We start from the raw sequence: 21,125 nt of genomic DNA, 5'->3' as shown, positions 1-21,125 counted from the left end.
ACCCACCACTGGGACCTGTATGCTCTCGTTGGTTGGCCCTCGCTACCCACCACTGGGACCTGTATGCTCTCGTTGGTTGGCCCTCGCTACCCACCACTGGGACCTGTATGCTCTCGTTGGTTGGCCCTCGCTACCCACCACTGGGACCTGTATGCTCTCGTTGGTTGGCCCTCGCTACCCACCACTGGGACCTGTATGCTCTCGTTGGTTGGCCCTCGCTACCCACCACTGGGACCTATATGCTCTCGTTGGTTGGCCCTCGCTACCCACCACTGGGACCTGTATGCTCTCGTTGGTTGGCCCTCGCTACCCACCACTGGGACCTGTACGCTCTCGTTGGTTGGCCCTCGCTTCATATTCGGCTCCAAACCCACTGGCTCCAGGTCATCTACAAGTCTCTGCTAGGTAAAGCCCCGCCTTATCTCAGCTCACTGGTCACCATAGCAGCACCCTCTCGTAGCACGCGCTCCAGCAGGTATATTTCACTGCTCACCCCCAAAGCCAATTTTTACTTTGGCCGGACTTTCCTTCCAGTTCTCTGCTACCAATGACTGGAACGAATTGCAAAAATCACTGAAGCTGGAGACTCATATCTCCCTCACTAACTTTAAGCATCCGCTGTCTGAGCAGGTCACAGATCACTCCACCTGTACATAGCCCATCCAACTACCTCATCCCCATACTGTATTTATTTATTTATTTTGCTCCTTTGCACCCCAGTGTCTCTACTTGCACATTCATCTTCTGCACATCTATCAGTCCAGTGTTTACTTGCTATATTGTAATTACTTCGCCACCATGGCCTATTTATTGCCTTAACTCCCTTATCTTACCTCATTTGCACTCACTGTATATAGATTTTCTTACTGTATTATTGACTGTACGCTTGTTTATTCCATGTGTAACTCTGTGTTGTTGTTTGTGTCGCACTGCTTTACTTTATCTTGGCCATGTCGCAGTTGTAAATGAGAACTTGTTCTCAACTGGCCTACCTGGTTAAATAAAGGGTTAGGGTTATATATATAATATATAAATACCTGGTTAAATAAAGGGTTATATATATATAATATATAAATACCTGGTTAAATAAAGGGTTATATATATATAATATATAAATACCTGGTTAAATAAAGGGTTATATATATAATATATAAATACCTGGTTAAATAAAGGGTTATATATATATAATATATAAATACCTGGTTAAATAAAGGGTTATATATATATATATATATATATATATATATATATATATATATATATATATATATATATATATATAATATATAAATACCTGGTTAAATAAAGGGATATATATATAATATATAAATACCTGGTTAAATAAAGGGTTATATATATATATATAATATATAAATACCTGGTTAAATAAAGGGTTATATATATAATATATAAATACCTGGTTAAATAAAGGGTTATATATATAATATATAAATACCTGGTTAAATAAAGGGTTAGGGATATATATATAATATATAAATACCTGGTTAAATAAAGGGTTAGGGTTATATATATAATATATAAATACCTGGTTAAATAAAGGGTTATATATATAATATATAAATACCTGGTTAAATAAAGGGTTATATATAATATATAAATACCTGGTTAAATAAAGGGTTATATATATATAATATATAAATACCTGGTTAAATAAAGGGTTATATATATATATATAATATATAAATACCTGGTTAAATAAAGGGTTAGGGTTATATATATAATATTTAAATACCTGGTTAAATAAAGGGTTAGGGTTATATATATATATATATATAAATACCTGGTTAAATAAAGGGTTATATATATATAATATATAAATACCTGGTTAAATAAAGGGTTATATATATAATATATAAATACCTGGTTAAATAAAGGGTTATATATATAATATATAAATACCTGGTTAAATAAAGGGTTATATATATAATATATAAATACCTGGTTAAATAAAGGTGAAATAAAATAAAAATTTAAACTCTTAAGGAGCCGCCCCTTTTTTTTCAATTTTCTCCTAAAATGACATACCCAAATCTAACTGCCTGGAGCTCAGGCCCTGAAGCAAGGATATGCATATTCTGATACCATTTGAAAGGAAACACTTTGAAGTTTGTGGAAATGTGAAATGAATGTAGGAGAATATAACACATTAGATCTGGTAAAAGATAATACAAAGAAAAACGTTTTTCTGTATTTTTTTGTACCATCATTTTGAAATGCAAGAGAAAGGCCATAATGTATTATTCTAGCCCAGGTGAAATGTAGATTTTGGCCACTAGATGGCAGCAGCGTATGTGCAAAGCTTTAGACTGATCCAATGAACCATTGTATTTCTGTTCAAAATGTTGTATCAAGACTGCTCAAAGGTGCATAGTTGTTTTATTAATGCATTTTCAAGTTCGTAATTGTGCACTCTCCTCAAACAATAGCCTGGTATTCTTTCACTGTAATAGCTACTGTAAATTGGACAGTGCAGTGTGGATTAACAAGAATTTACGCGTTCTGCCAAAATCAGATATGTCTATGTCCTGGGAAATTTTCTTGTTACTTACAACCTCATGATAATCTCATTAGCCTAGGTGAGCTCAACTGTCCTGTGGGGGACACACCAATCCCTTAACAGTATATGATCGTGAGTTGAGAATACAATCAGAAATCCTCTGACAATAATTTGCAACTGACAGCCCCAATTGAAAACTGAAACATTGGCAGTTCATTACATAATTTGTCGCAAGAATTTTCAGATATCAAAATGGGACAAAAAAAAGTTTGGGAACTATGGTGAGTCAAGGTCTTATTGATCTCTCTCTCTCTCTCTCTCTCTCTCTCTCTCTCTCTCTCTCTCTCTCTCTCTCTCTCTCTCTCTCTCTCTCTCTCTCTCTCTCTCTCTCTCTTTGGGTGAGTCACTCTCACCGCGCTCTCTCTCTCTCTCTCTCTAAGGTGAGTCACGCTCTTACCACCCGTGCTCTCTCTCTCTCTCTCTCTCTCTCTCTCTCTCTCTCTCTCTCTCTCTCTCTCTCTCTCTCTCTCTCTCTCTCTCTCTCTCTCTCTCTTTAGGGTGAGTCACTCTCTTACCGACCGTGCTCTCTCTCTCTCTCTCTAGGGTGAGTCACGCTCTTACTGCTCTCTCTCTCTCTCTCTCTCTCTCTCTGCTCTCTCTCTCTCTCTCTCTCTCTCTCTCTCTCTCTCTCTCTCTCTCTCTCTCTCTCTCTCTCTCGCTCTAGGGTGAGTCATGCTCTTACAGACCTCTCTCTTTCCCTCCATAGTAACCTGTGAATGTGTTGTCTGCAGCATTCGGTCACATGACAGCTCGATCAGCTGTTCGATTTCACTTACTGGCATGTGAACTGAGCCAGGAACACAGTCAAATGGATTTCGCTGATTCGGTCACTCATCTGTACAATGTTGTTGTATTTCCCCTGCATGCCGTTCAGTTCATTCAGTTTCCCAAATACAACAGTTACAAAGGCAAGGAGACACATTTTCTTTTCATTACACAGAAAGTCAGTTCCTCTCTAAATTAAAAATTTAAAAACCAACACTTCCCCTCGATAACACCCAAGCCTCTGTGTGAAGTAAAACATTGTCATGCCCTGATCTCGTATCTCCAGATAGTTTTGTGAACAGGCGTGCGCGATGTAGTTTACAAGCTGAGTCCTGCGCTCAGCTCTTTAGCCATGGCAGATGGACACAGATTCATTACTAAAGTGTAGAGGCTCGTGGCAGATGGAGACAGATTCATTACTAAAGTGTAGAGGCTCGTGGCAGATGGAGACAGATTCATTACTAAAGTGTAGAGGCTCGTGGCAGATGGAGACAGATTCATTACTAAAGTGTAGAGGCTCGTGGCAGATGGAGACAGATTCATAACTAAAGTGTAGAGGCTCGTGGCAGATGGAGACAGATTCATAACTAAAGTGTAGAGGCTCGTGGCAGATGGAGACAGATTCATTACTAAAGTGTAGAGGCTCGTGGCAGATGGACACAGATTCATAACTAAAGTGTAGAGGCTCGTGGCAGATGGACACAGATTCATAACTAAAGTGTAGAGGCTCGTGGCAGATGGAGACAGATTCATAACTAAAGTGTAGAGGCTCGTGGCAGATGGAGACAGATTCATAACTAAAGTGTAGAGGCTCGTGGCAGATGGACACAGATTCATAACTAAAGTGTAGAGGCTCGTGGCAGATGGAGACAGATTCATAACTAAAGTGTAGAGGCTCGTGGCAGATGGACACAGATTCATAACTAAAGTGTAGAGGCTCGTGGCAGATGGACACAGATTCATAACTAAAGTGTAGAGGCTCGTGGCAGATGGAGACAGATTCATAACTAAAGTGTAGAGGCTCGTGGCAGATGGAGACAGATTCATAACTAAAGTGTAGAGGCTCGTGGCAGATGGACACAGATTCATAACTAAAGTGTAGAGGCTCGTGGCAGATGGAGACAGATTCATAACTAAAGTGTAGAGGCTCGTGGCAGATGGAGACAGATTCATAACTAAAGTGTAGAGGCTCGTGGCAGATGGAGACAGATTCATAACTAAAGTGTAGAGGCTCGTGGCAGATGGACACAGATTCATAACTAAAGTGTAGAGGCTCGTGGCAGATGGAGACAGATTCATAACTAAAGTGTAGAGGCTCGTGGCAGATGGAGACAGATTCATTACTAAAGTGTAGAGGCTCGTGGCAGATGGAGACAGATTCATAACTAAAGTGTAGAGGCTCGTGGCAGATGGAGACAGATTCATTACTAAAGTGTAGAGGCTCGTGGCAGATGGAGACAGATTCATAACTAAAGTGTAGAGGCTTGCCCAACGTCCCGTGGTAGATCGATCCCATGGAATCTGTTTTTCATCAATATAGCCACGCAGCACACTGAACATCCCCTGTGCTGTCTCTCTCTCTCTCTACGGTGAGTCACGCTCTTATCGACCTCTCTATCGCTCTCTCTCTGTCTCGCTCAATTCAATTCAATTCAATTCAATTCAAGGGGTTTTATTGGCATGGTAAACATATGTTAACATTGCCAAAAGCAAGTGGAGTAGATAATATACAAAAGTGAAATAAACAATAAAAATGGACAGTAAACATTACACTCACAGAAGTTCCAAAAGAATAAAGACATTTCAAATGTCATATTGTGTCTATATACAGTGTTGTAACGATGTGCAAATAGTTAAAGTACAAAAGGGAAAATAAATACATATAAATATGGGTTGTATTTACAATGGTGTTTGTTCTTCACTGGTTGCCCTTTTCTTGTGGCAACAGGTCACACATCTTGCTGCTGTGATGTCACACTGGGGTATTTCACCCAGTAGATATGGGAGTTCATCACAATTGATTTGTTTTCTAATTCTTTGTGGGTCTGCGACATCTGAGGGAAATATGTGTCTCTAATATGGTCATACATTGGACAGGAGGTTAGGAAGTGCAGCTCAGCAATAGCAAGGCTATTCTCACTGAGTCTGTACATAGTCAAAGTTTTCCTTAAGTTTGGGTCAGTCACAGTGGTCAGGTATTCTGCCACTGTGTACTCTGTTTAGGGCCAAATAGCATTATTGTTTTCTGTTAGCATTCTGCATTTGTTTGTTAATTCTTTACTGTGTGTCAAGTAATTATCTTTTTGTTTTCTCATGATTTGGTTGGGTCTAATTGTGTTGTTGTCCTGGGGCTCTATAGGACGAGCTTGCTTAGGAGACTCTTCTCCAGGTTCATCTCTCTGTAGGTGATGGCTTTGTTATGGAAGGTTTGGGAATCGCTTCCTTTTAGGTGGTTGTAGAATTTAACGTCTATTTTCTGGATTTTGATAATTAGGCGATATCGGCCTAATTCTGCTCTGTATGCATTATTTGGTGTTTTACGTTGTACACAGAGGATATTTTTGCAGAATTCTGCATGCAGAGTCTCAATTTAATGTTTGTCCCATTTTGTGAATTCTTGTTTGGTGAGCGGACCCCAGACCTCACAACCATAAAGGGCAATGGGTTCTATAACTGATTCAAGTATTTTTAGCCAGATCCTAATTGGTATGTCGAATTTATGTTCCTTTTGATGGCATAGAAGGCCCTTCTTGCCTTGTCTCTCAGATCGTTCACAGCTTTGTGGAAGTTACCTGTAGCGCTGATGTTTAGGCCGAGGTATGTATCGTTTTTGTGTGCTCTAGGGCAACGGTGTCTAGATGGAATTTGGATAAAGTAATCCTTCTAACCCCCCCCCCCCCCTTAAAAGATTTAGATGCACTTTTGTAAAGTGGTTGTTCCACTGGATATTATAAGGTGAATGCACCAATTTGTAAGTCGCTCTGGATAAGAGCGTCTGCTAAATGTCTTAAATGTAAATGTAAATTTGTATTTGTGGTCCTGGCGACTGGACCTTTTTTGGAACACCATTATTTTTGTCTTACTGAGAGTTACTGTCAGGGCCCAGGTCTGACAGAATCTGTGCAGAAGATCTAGGTGCTGCTGTAGGCCCTCCTTGGTTGGGGACAGCAGCACCAGATCATCAGCAAACAGTAGACATTTGACTTCAGATTCTAGTGGGGTGAGGCCGGGTGCTGCAGACTGTTCTAGTGCCCTCGCCAATTCATTGATAAATATGTTGAAGAGAGTGGGGCTTAAGCTGCATCCCTGTCTCACCCCACGGCCCTGTGGGAAGAAATGTGTTTTTTTGCCTATTTTAACCGCACACTTATTGTTTGTGTACATGGATTTTATAATGTCGTATGTTTTTCCCCCAACACCACTTTCCATCAATTTGTATAGCAGACCCTTATGCCAAATTGAGTCGAAGGCTTTTTTTAAATCAACAAAGCATGAAGACTTTGCCTTTGTTTTGGTTTATTTGCTTGTCAATTAGGGTGTGCAAGGTGAATACGTGGTCTGACGTACAATAATTTGGTAAAAGCCAATTTCACATTTGCTCAGTGCATTGTTTTCACTGAGTAAATGAACTAGTCTGCTGTTAATGATAATGCAGAGGATTTTCCCATGGTTTCTGTTGACGCATATCCCACGGTAGTTATTGGGGTCAAATTTGTCTCCACTTTTGTGGATTGGGGTGATCAGTCCATTTGTTCCAAATATTGGGGAAGATGCCAGAGCTGAGGATGATGTTAAAGAGTTTAAGCATAGCCAATTGTAATTTATTGTCTGTATATTTGATCGTTTCATTGAGGATACCATCAACACCACAGGCCTTTTTGAGTTGGAGGGTTTGTATTTTGTCCTGTAGTTCTTTCAATGTAATTGGAGAATCCAGTGGGTTCTGGTCGTCTTTAATAGTTGATTCTAAGATTTGTATTTGATCATGTATATGTTTATGCTCTTTGTTCTTTGTTATAGAGCCAAAAAGATTGGAGAAGTGGTTTATCCATACATCTCCGTTTTGGATAGATAACTCTTCGTGTTGTTGTTTAGTGTTTTCCAATTTTCCCAGAAGTGGTTAGATTCTATGGATTCTTCAATCACATTGAGCTGATTTCTGACGTGCTGTTCCTTCTTTTTCCGTAGTGTATTTCCGTATTGTTTTAGTGATTCACCATAGTGAAGGCGTAGACTCAGGTTTTCTAGGTCTCTGTGTTTAAGTTTTTGCATTCTTCATCAAACCATTTGTCATTGTTGTTCATTTTCTTCGGTTTTCTGTTTGAAATGTTTTGATTTTATCGGGAAGCTGAGAGGTCAAATATACTGTTTAGGTTTTCTACTGCCAAGTTTACACCTTTACTATTACAGTGGAACGTTTTGTCCAGGAAGTTGTCTAAAAGGGACTGAATATGTTGTTGCCTAATTGTTTTTTGGTAGGTTTCCACACTACTTTCCTTCCATCTATAGTATTTCTTAATATTATTCAGTTCCTTTGGCTTTGATGCCTCATGATTGAGTATTGCTCTGTTCCAGTAGAGTGTGATTTGTTGTGATCTGATAGGGGGGTCAGTGGGCTGACTGTGAACGCTCTGAGAGACTCTGGGTTGAGGTCAGTGATAAAGTAGTCTACAGTACTACTGCCAAGAGATGAGCTATAGGTGTACCGACCATAGGAGTCTCCTCCAAGCCTACCATTGACTATGTACATACCCAGAATGCAACAGAGCTGCAGGAGTTGTGACCTGTTTTTGTTGGTTATGTTGTGTCCAGGGGGGCGTATGGGGGAGGGAATGCTGTCACCTCCAGGTAGGTGTTTGTCCCCCTGTGTGCTGAGGGAATGCTGTCACCTCCAGGTAGGTGTTTGTCCCCCTGTGTGCTGAGGGAATGCTGTCACCTCAAGGTAGGTGTTTGTCCCCCTGTGTGCTGAGGGAATGCTGTCACCTCCAGGTAGGTGTTTGTCCCCCCTGTGTGCTGAGGGAATGCTGTCACCTCCAGGCAGGTGTTTGTCCCCCTGTGTGCCGAGGGTGTCAGGTTCTTGTCCGGTTCTGGAATTTAGGTCACCACAGACTAGTACATGTCCCTGGGCCTGGAAATGATTGATCTCCCCCTCCAGGATGGAGAAGCTGTCTTCATTAAAATATGGGGATTCTAGTGGGGGGATATAGGTAGGATGGAGAAGCTGTCTTCATTATAGTATGGGGATTCTAGTGGAGGGATATAGGTAGGATGGAGAAGCTGTCTTCATTATAGTATGGGGATTCTAGTGGGGGGATATAGTTAGGATGGAGAAGCTGTCTTCATTAAAGTATGGGGATTCTAGTGGGGGGATATAGGTGGCACACAGGAGGAAATATTTCTCTGTTGAGATCATTTCCTTTAGAATTTCTAGCCAAATGTAAAATGTTCCTGTTTTGATTAATTTAATGGAGTGAGTTAGGTCTGCTCTATACCAAATTACCATAGCCCCTGAGTCCCTTCCCTGTTTCACACCTGGTAGTTTGGTGGATGGAAGTACCAGCTCTCTGTAACCTAGAGGACAACCAGTGGGTCCATCTCCTCTATACCACCCACCTGGTAGTGTGGTGGATGGGACTACCAGCTCTCTGTAACCTAGAGGGCAACCAGTGGGTCCATCTCCTCTATACCACCTGGTAGTGTGGTGGATGGGACTACCAGCTCTCTGTAACCTAGAGGACAACCAGTGGGTCCATCTCCTCTATACCACCTGGTAGTGTGGTGGATGGAACTACCAGCTCTCTGTAACCTAGAGGGCAACCAGTGGGTCCATCTCCTCCATACCATGTTTCTTGTAGGATGACAATGTCTGTATTTAAGATTTCTTTGAAGTCCAGGTTCCTGCTCTTTAGTCCAAAGCCAGATGACCTCAGGCCTTGGATATTCCAGGATGAAATGGTGAAGGCTTTGTGTTCCATAAAGTTTCCAATGTTGTTGGCCGTGTGGTTTGGCCTCGGGCCAGTAAGTGTGAGCAGAGCCTGCTGAGCATCTGATACATTCCATTGGCTTGGGCTAGTGTAAGAGTGGAGGTTGGGCCTGTTTGCTTGCTTACGGCCTGGGCGTATGTGTGACTTCCACGTTTAGGCCCTCTTTGTGGGAGTGGGGGGCATGGGGTGGGCAGGAGGGGCATAGGTCTGATCTGAGGGGGCCTAAATGGGGTGTGGGCATGGTTGGTTTGGGGGGGGGGTGTTGATTGGTTGAGGTGGGGCGTGGATGTGTCTGGTGGTGTTGTGGTCTGGATGTAGGTCCTCTATGTGTGGTCCGGGGGGGGGTCTGCAGGTCCGGGGGGTCCTGTGGTCCAGGGGGTCCCGCAAGTCTGGGCGGGGTGTCTATTGGTCTGTTCCTCCTGTGTGAAGTGTTGGGGCTGCGTTTGAGGGCGATGTCCTTTAGAGTCCGGGCGAAGGTGGGCACTGCTGCCTTGTATAGGTGGACCTGGTCGAAAAGGCTGTTCAAGTCCAAGGTAGAGTGGAGGGCCAGGTAAACATTTGGTTTTGAGGCACAGTCACAGGAAATACTTGCATTTACCCGCTGTATGGTAGCAGGGTGGAAGTCTTTATGTGGTAGCAGGGTGGAGATAACCACTGGTGCGTTGGGGAATGTAGAAGAAGCTTTTTCAATCACTCCCTTCAGTGCTGTGGCCACCCTTTCCTGCTGGGCTCTCAGGTCGTTGGTGCCTGTGTGTATTATTATGTGGCTGGGTGACCCTAGTCGGTCCTCAGACAGAAGGTCTAGGGTGCTGGGTGAAGCCAGTTGGTCCTCAGACAGAAGGACTAGGGCGCTGGGTGACCCTAGTTGGTCCTCAGACAGAAGGTCTAGGGTGCTGGGTGAACCTAGTTGGTCCTCAGACAGCAGGTCTAGGGCGCTGGGTGAACCTAGTTGGTCCTCAGACAGAAGGTCTAGGGCGCTGGGTGACCCTAGTTGGTCCTCAGACAGAAGGTCTAGGGAACGCTGGTGAACCTAGTTGGTCCTCAGACAGAAGGTCTAGGGTGCGCTGGGTGACCCTAGTTGGTCCTCAGACAGAAGGTCTAGGGCACGCTGGGTGAACCTAGTTGGTCCTCAGACAGAAGGTCTAGGGCGCTGGGTGAACCTAGTTGGTCCTCAGACAGAAGGTCTAGGGTGCGCTGGGTGAACCTAGTTGGTCCTCAGACAGCAGGTCAGGGGCGCGCTGGGTGAACCTAGTTGGTCCTCAGACAGAAGGTCTAGGGCACGCTGGGTGACCCTAGTTGGTCCTCAGACAGAAGGTCTAGGGCGCTGGGTGTTTGGGCACCAGAGTTTAGACACTTGTATATATTTCCAGTTTGAGTCCATAAGGAGCACAATCTGTGTCTTGTGTATGTCCTCACCCTCTCCTCCATCCCCCCTCTCCCTCTCCTCCATCCCCCTCTCCCTCTCCTCCATCCCCCTCACCCTCTCCTCCATCCCCCCTCACCCTCACCCTCTCCTCCATCCCCCTCACCCTCTCCTCCATCCCCCTCTCCCTCTCCTCCATCCCCCCTCACCCTCTCCTCCATCCCCCCTCTCCCTCTCCTCCATCCCCCTCTCCCTCTCCTTCATCCCCCTCACCCTCTCCTCCATCCCCCCTCACCCTCTCCTCCATCCCCCCTCACCCTCTCCTCCATCAGTCTGACCCTCTCCTCTAGTGCTCTCCCCTCTCTCTCTCTCTCTCTCTCTCTCTCTCTCTCTCTCTCTCTCTCCCTCTCTCTCTCTCCTCCATCCCCTCTCTCTCTCTTCTCTATCTCTCTCATTCTCTCTCTCATCACTCTCATTCTCTCTCTCTCTCTCTCTCTCTCTCTCTCTCTCTCTCTCTCTCTCTCTCTGCTCTGCTCTGCTCTGCTCTGCATGTGATTTCATCTCCATTCATCTGTATTTTCCACACCACTCTCTTCAGAAAATTATGTCCCCTTTAATCGTCGACATTTGTAAGCTAGCAGCTAGCCAGTTGCAGCACTCCTTTTTCAGACACCTTAGAGTTGATCCTGGTTAGCCGATTTATCTTGTTATCCTGGCTGCTGCGATTATGGACAGCACGAGTGTAGTTATTCTAAGACGCTGGTTAGTCGGTCAGCCAGCCAACCAGTAAAGCCAGTTATTCTGTGATCTTGGTAATCACCAATAGAATGCTGAGTAGATCCTGTGATCCTGAAAACTGTTTCTTTTTCCAGGTAATTAAACGACAGACCTTGTGTCGGAACATTGGCAGCGCTGTTACCATGGAGACTGGCAAGCGAGGCTCGGTGAATGTGATAGGGCCTGGCAGCGGCTCCGTCTCAGAGCAGAGAGAGAACAGCATCAACAACAGCATGCCACTCCGGGCTCCTCTAACCACCTTGTTCCTTCACACAGTGCCAGGCTTTTCTTCACACCACCAGGCTCAGCCAGCTGCCTCCTTGGACTCCACGGCCCTCCGTCTGTCCATCCCTCAGCAGGGTTCCACAGACTCCCTTCCCTTCCTGACTCTCCACCTACCAGCCAGGCTGCAGCTGCACCAGCAGGCCCCACAATCAGGCCTGGGGCCGCATGTGTCCCTGAGGGCCTCTGTGTCTGCGGCCAGACCCTCGAGGTCCGCTGGGAAGCACCTTTGTCCTCACTGCGGCCGGGACTGCATGAAACCCAGTGTCCTGGAGAAGCACCTGCGGTGCCACACCGGGGAACGGCCCTACCCATGCACCACCTGCGGCATTTCTTTCAAAACCCAGAGCAACCTCTACAAGCACCGCCGCACACAGGCCCACGCACGCCTCGACTCCGGCTCAGGGCAGAGGTCGCTCGGATCTCTGGGCAGTCTACAAGGTCACTCATCCCTGGGATCGATGGACAGTCTGCAGGGACACCAAGCCAGTCTGCAAGGTCACTCATCCCTGGGATCGATGGACAGTCCGGGCAGTCTACAGGGCCATTCCTCAGTGAGCAGTCTGGGCAGTCTACAGGGCCATTCCTCAGTGAGCAGTCTGGGCAGTCTACAGGGCCATTCCTCAGTGAGCAGTCTGGGCAGTCTACAGGGCCATTCCTCAGTGAGCAGTCTGGGCAGTCTACAGGGCCATTCCTCAGTGAGCAGTCTGGACAGTCTACAGGGCCATTCCTCAGTGAGCAGTCTGGGCAGTCTACAGGGCCATTCCTCAGTGAGCAGTCTGGGCAGTCTACAGGGCCATTCCTCAGTGAGCAGTCTGGGCAGTCTACAGGGCCATTCCTCAGTGAGCAGTCTGGGCAGTCTACAGGGCCATTCCTCAGTGAGCAGCCTGGGCAGTCTACAGGGCCATTCCTCAGTGAGCAGCTTGGACAGTCTACAGGGCCATTCCTCAGTGAGCAGCTTGGACAGTCTACAGGGCTATTCTTCCCTGGGCAGTCAGGACAGTCTGCAGGGACATCGTCTGCAAGGTCACCAGGACAGTCTATTCAGTTTACATGGTTCCAGGGATGCCCTCACCTCCAGCCCCTCTCTAGATACCCTCAGCCAGGACCCAGGCAGTCTGGAGAATGGCAGCTCTCTCTCTGCTACCACCACCACCCTCTCCCCCAGCCCTGGCCAGAGGAGTGGGACAGAAGCAGGTAGAGACACAGACACAGGCTGGGCCCTGCAGCAGGCTGGGTTAGAGGGTCTCCTCCTGGCTGCTGGGAACCAGAGTTTAGAGTTATCCAAGAGGAGGAGAGAAGCGGAGGATACGAGGGATGAACGGAGAGAGAGCAGGAAGGATAAAGATAGAGAGAAGTCAGTGTTGACCCTGTCCCGCCACCTCCCGCTGCGGAGACAGCAGGCTGCCATCTTGTCTCAGTGGGAGGGTTCTCTGGCTAGGGGGATGGCCCAGAACCAAGACAACTTCCTGTCTAGAGGGAAGTCCCAGAGCCACGACAGCACAGACTCCGGCTATAGCGAGACCTCCAGCCCTGGGTCTGGACCCCACAACCCTGGGTCTGGACCACACAACCACAGCCCTGGGTCTGGACCACACAACCCTGGGTCTGGACCACACAACCACAGCCCTGGGTCTGGACCACACAACCACAGCCCTGGGTCTGGACCACACAACCACAGCCCTGGGTCTGGACCACACAACCACAACCCTGGGTCTGGACCACACAACCACAGCCCTGGGTCTGGACCACACAACCACAGCCCTGGGTCTGGACCACACAACCACAGCCCTGGGTCTGGACCACACAACCACAACCCTGGGTCTGGACCACACAACCACAGCCCTGGGTATGGACCACACAACCACAGCCCTGGGCCTGGACCACATAACCACAGCCCTGGGTCTGGACCACACAACCACAACCCTGGGTCTGGACCACACAACCACAGCCCTGGGTCTGGACCACACAACCACAGCCCTGGGTCTGGACCACACAACCACAACCCTGGGTCTGGACCACACAACCACAGCCCTGGGTCTGGACCACACAACCACAGCCCTGGGTATGGACCACACAACTACAGCCCTGGGTCTGGACCACACAACCACAGCCCTGGGCCTGGACCACACAACCACAACCCTGGGTCTGGACCACACAACCACAGCCCTGGGTATGGACCACACAACCACAGCCCTGGGCCTGGACCACACAACCACAGCCCTGGGTCTGGACCACACAACCACAGCCCTGGGTCTGGACCACACAACCACAGCATGGAGTCAGTGGCAGAGTCTATTATGGAGATACACGACCAGCCGGACACTTTCCACAGACAGCCTGATCAAACTAACACCACACAGCTAAACGCCACACATACACTCACACAGCCTTCACACACACCCACACAGCTAAACGCCACACACACACCCACACAGCCAAAACTCACAGTGTCTCAGCCCAGGAGCACAGTTTCAGTCCTGGCCCAGCAGAGTCTTGAAGAGAGAATCTCCAAGCTGATCTCAGAGAATGATGCCGTGGTGGAGGACAAACACCTGAACACAGTCCGACCCAGGAAGACCCTCCTGTCTAAACAGGGCAGCATTGACCTGCCAATGCCCTACACCTACAAAGATTCCTTCCACTTCGATATGAAGACCAGCAACAGGCCTCCTACAACCAGCGCTGGGATGGCCTGGCAGAGAGGGGATAGGGGAGGAGGGTGGCCAGGTCTGTATAGTTCGGTACATACCCAGACCTCCACCAGCCTGGAGCAGGGGCATCATGCCCCCCTGACCCGCAGTAGCTCCCTGCCCCACAGTGTGGGTCTTCAGGGTACAGACAGAGCCAGCTCAGCCTCTCCTCACAACCCCCATCCTCACCAAAGAGACTGGCTACACCTGGGCCGTAAGGGCAGCTCTGGACTACTTTACCCAGTAGGCTTTGCCACCAAGTCTGTGGACCATCGTGCATCAGGCCACCGCATGCTGGTCAGACAGGCGGCCGTGGACAATCTCCCGACGGACGGACCGTTGACGTTAGCAGCAGGCGACAATGTCATTCCCTGCGGTCTTGGCTCGGACGGAGACGTAGGCGCGGATGGAGAGCTGAGTAGAAAGAGTCGTAGGAAGAAGTCCCAGAAGTTTGCCTACAGTAAGTGGTACAAGTATGGAGGAGGAGGAGGAGGGACGTTCACAAAGCTCTACAGCCCAGAGAAGGTAGCTGATCCGGGTGTGTTGAAGACTAAAAGGTCGTTAGCTGGTCTGGAGCCAGAGAGGGTCCTGGGGGTTCAGAGAGGCCCAGATCTGGTGACATCACACGTCTCAAGTAGTGCCACTGTGTGTCTTCCATCCTGCCTCCAAGACAACCTTTCACCTGTCAATCATGTCCACTCATATCAAACACCTAGTCATCTCCATACCGCACCCACTTCCTGTCTCACACCCAGTCATCTCCATGCCGCACCCACTTCCTGTCTCACACCCAGTCATCTCCATGCCGCACCCACTTCCTGTCTCACACCCAGTCATCTCCATAACACACCCACTTCCTGTCTCACACCCAGTCATCTCCATAACACGCCCACTTCCTGTCTCACACCCAGTCATCTCCATACCGCACCCACTTCCTGTCTCACACCCAGTCATCTCCATACCGCACCCACTTCCTGTCTCACACCCAGTCATCTCCATGCCGCACCCACTTCCTCTCTCACACCCAGTCATCTCCATAACATGCCCACTTCCTGTCTCACACCCAGTCATCTCCATAACACACCCACTTCCTGTCTCACACCCAGTCATCTCCATACCCCACCCACTTCCTGTCTCACACCCAGTCATCTCCATACCCCACCCACTTCCTGTCTCACACCCAGTCATCTCCATACCACACCCACTTCCTGTCTCACACCCAGTCATCTCCATGCCGCACCCACTTCCTCTCTCAAACATCCCCTCCAGAGAACCCAGTCAGTCTCAAAAGAAGCGTTTTCTAACAGGACTGACTGTGTGTCTCAACGATGTGGAAGCCATGTTCCCTCAGAGAGGAAGAAGCAGAAAATTGAGAATAACGTTTGTCTTCTGGAGAGAGGAGGAGGAGGAGGAGGCCTAAACAGCAGCATTAAACTGAACCAACTCTCATCCTCAGTCAGAGGTGGGATAGCCAAGCCCTTCTCCTCCTCGTCCTCCTCGGATTCAGCCAAGACCAGTTTCCTCCCCAAGTACCAGTTAATGATTCCTACAGACTCAGGGCCTACGGGCCTCACCCCAACACAACCTACGGGCCTCACCCCAACACAACCTACGGGCTTCACCCCAACACAACCTACGGGCCTCACCACAACACAACCTACGGGCCTCACCCCAACACAACCTACGGGCCTCACCCCAACACAACCTACGGGCCTCACCCCAACACAACCTACGGGCCTCACTCCAACACAAGCTAGAGGCCCTGTCAGTGTTTCATCAGTCACAGGCTTAGGACAGGCTCAGCGCAGGTCTGCTACACCTGTTTCTGTTCAGAGTCAACATGCCAAACCATCCATAGCATCGGTTCAAAGCCGGTTTGCTACCATCACAGCCACAGCGGAGAAGCAATCTGCCACACCACCCACAGCCTCAGTACAGAGCATGCCCTGGAAACCATCAGTATATGGTCAATGTGTTACACTCAACACCACTTCCACAACAACCCTCCACCCTGCTCTCACAGTAGCAGACCATGTCAACCCTCTAACCGATGTTACTGCAGAGGTCAACCCAGAGGTCAACCCTCTAACCGATGTTACTGCAGAGGTCAACCCTCTAACTGATGTTACTGCAGAGGTCAACCCAGAGGTCAACCCTCTAACCGATGTTACTGCAGAGGTCAACCCAGAGGTCAACCCAGAGGTCAACCCTCTAACCGATGTTACTGCAGAGGTCAACCCTTCGTGCCATACGATAGCAGCTTTAGCATGCCATGCCATTCCATTCACTGAAACCCAGTCGTCCCCATACCATACATCCATAGCATACCCTGCTATACCGTTCACTGTTAGTCACAGCGGGCAGTCAGAGGGTCAGAAAGTGTTCCATGTGAGGACAGCGGACCTCCACATCTGTCTCCAGCTCATCTCAGACGAACAGCTGGCGCTCATAGAGCCTCAGATAGAACGGCAGGATATGACATCGGAGCCTCAGACGGAACGGCAGGATATGACATCAGAGACAGGGCCTTCTCATGGTCGCGTCCACGGAGCGATGGATCCAGGAGGAACCACAACGATAAAGGAAGCACTCCAAACCAGTTCATGTATTCTACCTGATGCTGAAACACAGGAGGGGGCAGTAAAGGATGTGACACAGGAAGTCACTGAACCTATGCACCCAGTAGAACCTTCTTCAACACAACATGAGAACAACAGAGGTTTCTCTGGCGATGAAGAGTGGCAGCATTCAGAAGCAGTATGTTGTCATGACCAGGAGCATCGCTCAACAGACACCCTCTCTAGTCCTGGAGCTCCTCTTACTCAGACTGACAGATCAGAGAGGATGGAAGCTGATCCTCTAACCAACACAGAGCAGCAACTGTCTCGTAATGATCCACCTGACCCAGGACTATTTCCTCAGAACCACCCAGACTCCGTCCTAGAGACTCCAGGACTATTTCCTCAGAACCACCCAGACTCCGTCCAGGAGACTCCAGGACTATCTCCCCAGAACCACCCAGACTCCGTCCAGGAGACTCCAGGACTATTTCCTCAGAACCACCCAGACTCCGTCCAGGAGACTCCAGGACTATCTCCTCAGAACCACCCAGACACCAACACCGTCCAGGAGACTCCAGGACTATTTCCCCAGAACCACCCAGACTCCGTCCAGGAGACTCCAGGACTATTTCCCCAGAACCACCCAGACTCCGTCCTAGAGACTCCAGGACTATTTCCTCAGAACCACCCAGACTCCGTCCTAGAGACTCCAGGACTATTTCCTCAGAACCACCTAGACTCCAACACCAACCTAGAGACTCCAGGACTATTTCCCCAGAACCACCCAGACACCGTCCAGGAGACTCCAGGACTATCTCCCCAGAACCACCCAGACACCGTCCAGGAGACTCCAGGACTATCTCCCCAGAACCACCCAGACACCGTCCAGGAGACTCCAGGAATATTTCCCCAGAACCACCCAGACTCCGTCCTAGAGACTCCAGGACTATATCCTCAGAACCACCCAGACTCTGTCAACATGACTCCAGCTCTGCCTCACAACCTGGTTGCCCAGTCTAGAACTCTCCAGAACCACCCAGACACCAACACGGTCACAATGCTTCTTCAGAACCACATAGACACTGGCAACGTGGCTCCAGTGAGTCTATCTCTGCCTCAGAACCACACCCCCCTGGCTCCACTGAGTCTATCGCTGCCTCCATTTCTCCCTCCGAGGACACCAGGCGGTGCAGCTTCTGCCTCTCTGGGAGGTGTGGAACCAGCCAGGAGTCTGACAGACAGAGGAGAAGAACAAGGCCTTCCTCTGCACCTCCTCCTTTCTTCAGACAGGACAGTCAGTGAAGTAGTCAGCCCCTCTCATCGGGGCTGGTCTGAACAGGGCGTCAGTGAAGTAGTCAGCCCCCTGGTCTGTACTGGACTGCTAGCTGGGGAACCCAACTCAGCTGGACCGCCGGTCTGTACTGGACTGCTAGCTGGAGAACCCAACTCAGCTGGACCGCCGGTCTGTACTGGACTGCTAGCTGGGGAACCCAACTCAGCTGGACCGCCGGTCTGTACTGGACTGCTAGCTGGGGAACCCAACTCAGCTGGACCGCCGGTCTGTACTGGACTGCTAGCTGGAGAACCCAACTCAGCTGGACCGCTGGTCTGTACTGGACTGCTAGCTGGGGAACCCAACTCAGCTGGACCGCCGGTCTGTACTGGACTGCTAGCTGGAGAACCCATCTCAGCTGGACCGCCGGTCTGTACTGGACTGCTAGCTGGAGAACCCAACTCAGCTGGACCGCCGGTCTGTACTGGACTGCTAGCTGGAGAACCCAACTCAGCTGGACCGCCGGTCTGTACTGGACTGCTAGCTGGAGAACCCAACTCAGCTGGATCGCCGGTCTGTACTGGACTGCTAGCTGGAGAACCCATCTCAGCTGGACCGCCGGTCTGTACTGGACTGCTAGCTGGAGAACCCAACTCCGCTGGACCGCCGGTCTGTACTGGACTGCTAGCTGGAGAACCCAACTCAGCTGGACCGCCGGTCTGTACTGGACTGCTAGCTGGAGAACCCAACTCAGCTGGACCGCTGGTCTGTACTGGACTGCTAGCTGGTGAACCCATCTCAGCTGGACCGCCGGTCTGTACTGGACTGCTAGCTGGGGAACCCAACTCAGCTGGACCGCCGGTCTGTACTGGACTGCTAGCTGGAGAACCCAACTCACCTGCAGTCAACCACAGCTTCACAGCAGGTAGGAACACCTCATATTCATTTCTATGTTCTAATATAACACTGATTCTTGGTCAAGTTAAAATATTCATTTTGTAAATGTTCAAAATGTAATATTATTGTCAATACTATTGTGAACTGTAAAGACGTTTCTGAAATCTTTGTTTGCTCCACAAGGTGTCAGTAAGTGGTTCCTTTGAGATCCTCTCTAGATGTTATCACATGTTCTCAGATGTAAAAAGGTCTCATCAGCGTCAACAAAACACAACCATGTTAAAGTAAAAACCCAACTCATATAAAACCTTTTTTAGTTTTGGATAAATGTTTTACCTTCTGTAAGTTTAAGAAAAATGTCCATGTGCCTTGTCATTCCATTGCCAAAAACCCACATTTCTTTAAGATATTGTCTAATCGCTCTCCCTCATGATGACGGAGGATAATGAAAGTTTACAGAAGTAGGAAGTAATGGTAGACCTACCAATTAGTTGAAGTGATTTTACTGATATACATTTGTTTATTCATTATTAAATAATTAAAACTTGTAATTCCATTACCAAATTGGAAACAGAATTACCAAACAATCTGCAGCAGAATCACTGCAACTGAATTGGCTACAACAGGAAATCACAGTAGTCGCTAACCACAGCTGGGTTACCTGTTACTGTCCTCTCTTCCACTGTTATGTTCAGCTCATAGTGTCTCCTGTTACTATACATGGAATAAACAAACATACAGTCAATAATACAGTAGAAAAATCTATATACAGTGTGTGCAAATGGAGTAAGGAGGTAAGGCGAGAGCATACAGGTTGCAGTGGTGGGTAGTATGTGGGACTTTGGTGATAAAACGGATGGCACTGTGATAGACTGCATCCAATTTGCTGAGTAAAGTGTTGGAGGCTATTTTGTAAATGACATCGCCGAAGTCGAGGATCGGTAGGATGGTCAGTTTTACGAGGGTATGTTTGGCAGCATGAGTGAATGATGCTTTGTTGCGAAATAGGAAGCCGATTCTAGATTTAATTTGGATTGGAGATGCTTAATATGAGTCTGAAAGGAGAGATTTCAGTTTAGCCAGACACCTAGGTATTTGTAGTTGTCCACATATTCTAAGTCAGAACCGTCCAGAGTAGTGATGCTAGTCTGGCGGGAGGGTGCGGGCAGCGATCGGTTGAAGAGCATGCACTTAGTTTTACTAGCGTTTAAGAGCAGTTGGAGGCCACGGAAGGAGTGTTGTATGGCATTGAAGCTCATCTGGAGGTTTGTTACCACAGTGTCCAAAGAAGGGCCAGAAGTATACAGAATTGTGTCGTCTGCGTAGAGGTGGATCAGAGACTCACCAGCAGCAAGAGCGACATCATTGATGTATACAGAGAAAAGAGTCGGCCCGAGAATTGAACCCTGTGGCACCCCCATAGAGACTGCCAGAGGTTCGGACAACAGGCCCTCCGATTTGACACACTGAACTCTGTCTGAGAAGTAGTTGGTGAACCAGGCGAGGCAGTCATTTGAGAAACCAAGGCTGTTGAGTCTGCTGATAAGAATACAGTGATTGACAGAGTCGAAAGCCTTGACCAGATTGCATAGCGAGAAGGTACGGTGGGATTTGAAATGGTCGGTGAGCTGTTTGTTAACTTGGCTTTCGACGACCGTAGAAAGGCAGGGTAGGATAGATATAGGTCTGTAACAGTTTGGGTCTAGAGTGTCCCCCCCTTTGAAGAGGGGTATGACCGCGGCAGCTTTCCAATCTTTTTAAGAGAGGTTGAACAGACTAGTAATAGGGGTTGCAACAATTTCGGCGGATAATTTTAGAAAGAGAGGGTCCAGATTGTCTAACCCAGCTGATTTGTAGGGGTCCAGGTTTTGCAGCTCTTTCAGAACATCAGCTGTCTGGATTTGGGTGAAGGAGAAGCTGGGGAGGCTTTGGCAAGTAGCTGCGGGGGTGCG

General features: G+C 48.3%; 1 protein-coding gene across 2 annotated transcripts in view; it reads left to right on the top strand.

The window, feature by feature from the left end:
- Positions 1–21,125, top strand: part of znf831 (zinc finger protein 831) — a 109,871-nt gene that overhangs the window by 67,111 nt on the left and 21,635 nt on the right. For both annotated transcript variants that reach the window (XM_045691999.1, XM_045692000.1), the window contains one exon: positions 11,563–19,201. In XM_045691999.1, the coding sequence (XP_045547955.1) occupies positions 11,611–19,201 (7,591 nt within the window). In that variant the 5' untranslated portion in view covers positions 11,563–11,610. The remainder of the gene's footprint in view (positions 1–11,562; positions 19,202–21,125) is intronic.

Source organism: Salmo salar, chromosome ssa12 (assembly GCF_905237065.1).
Source record: "Salmo salar chromosome ssa12, Ssal_v3.1, whole genome shotgun sequence".
Lineage (NCBI taxonomy): Eukaryota > Metazoa > Chordata > Actinopteri > Salmoniformes > Salmonidae > Salmo > Salmo salar.
This window is presented reverse-complemented; position numbering and strand designations above follow the sequence as displayed.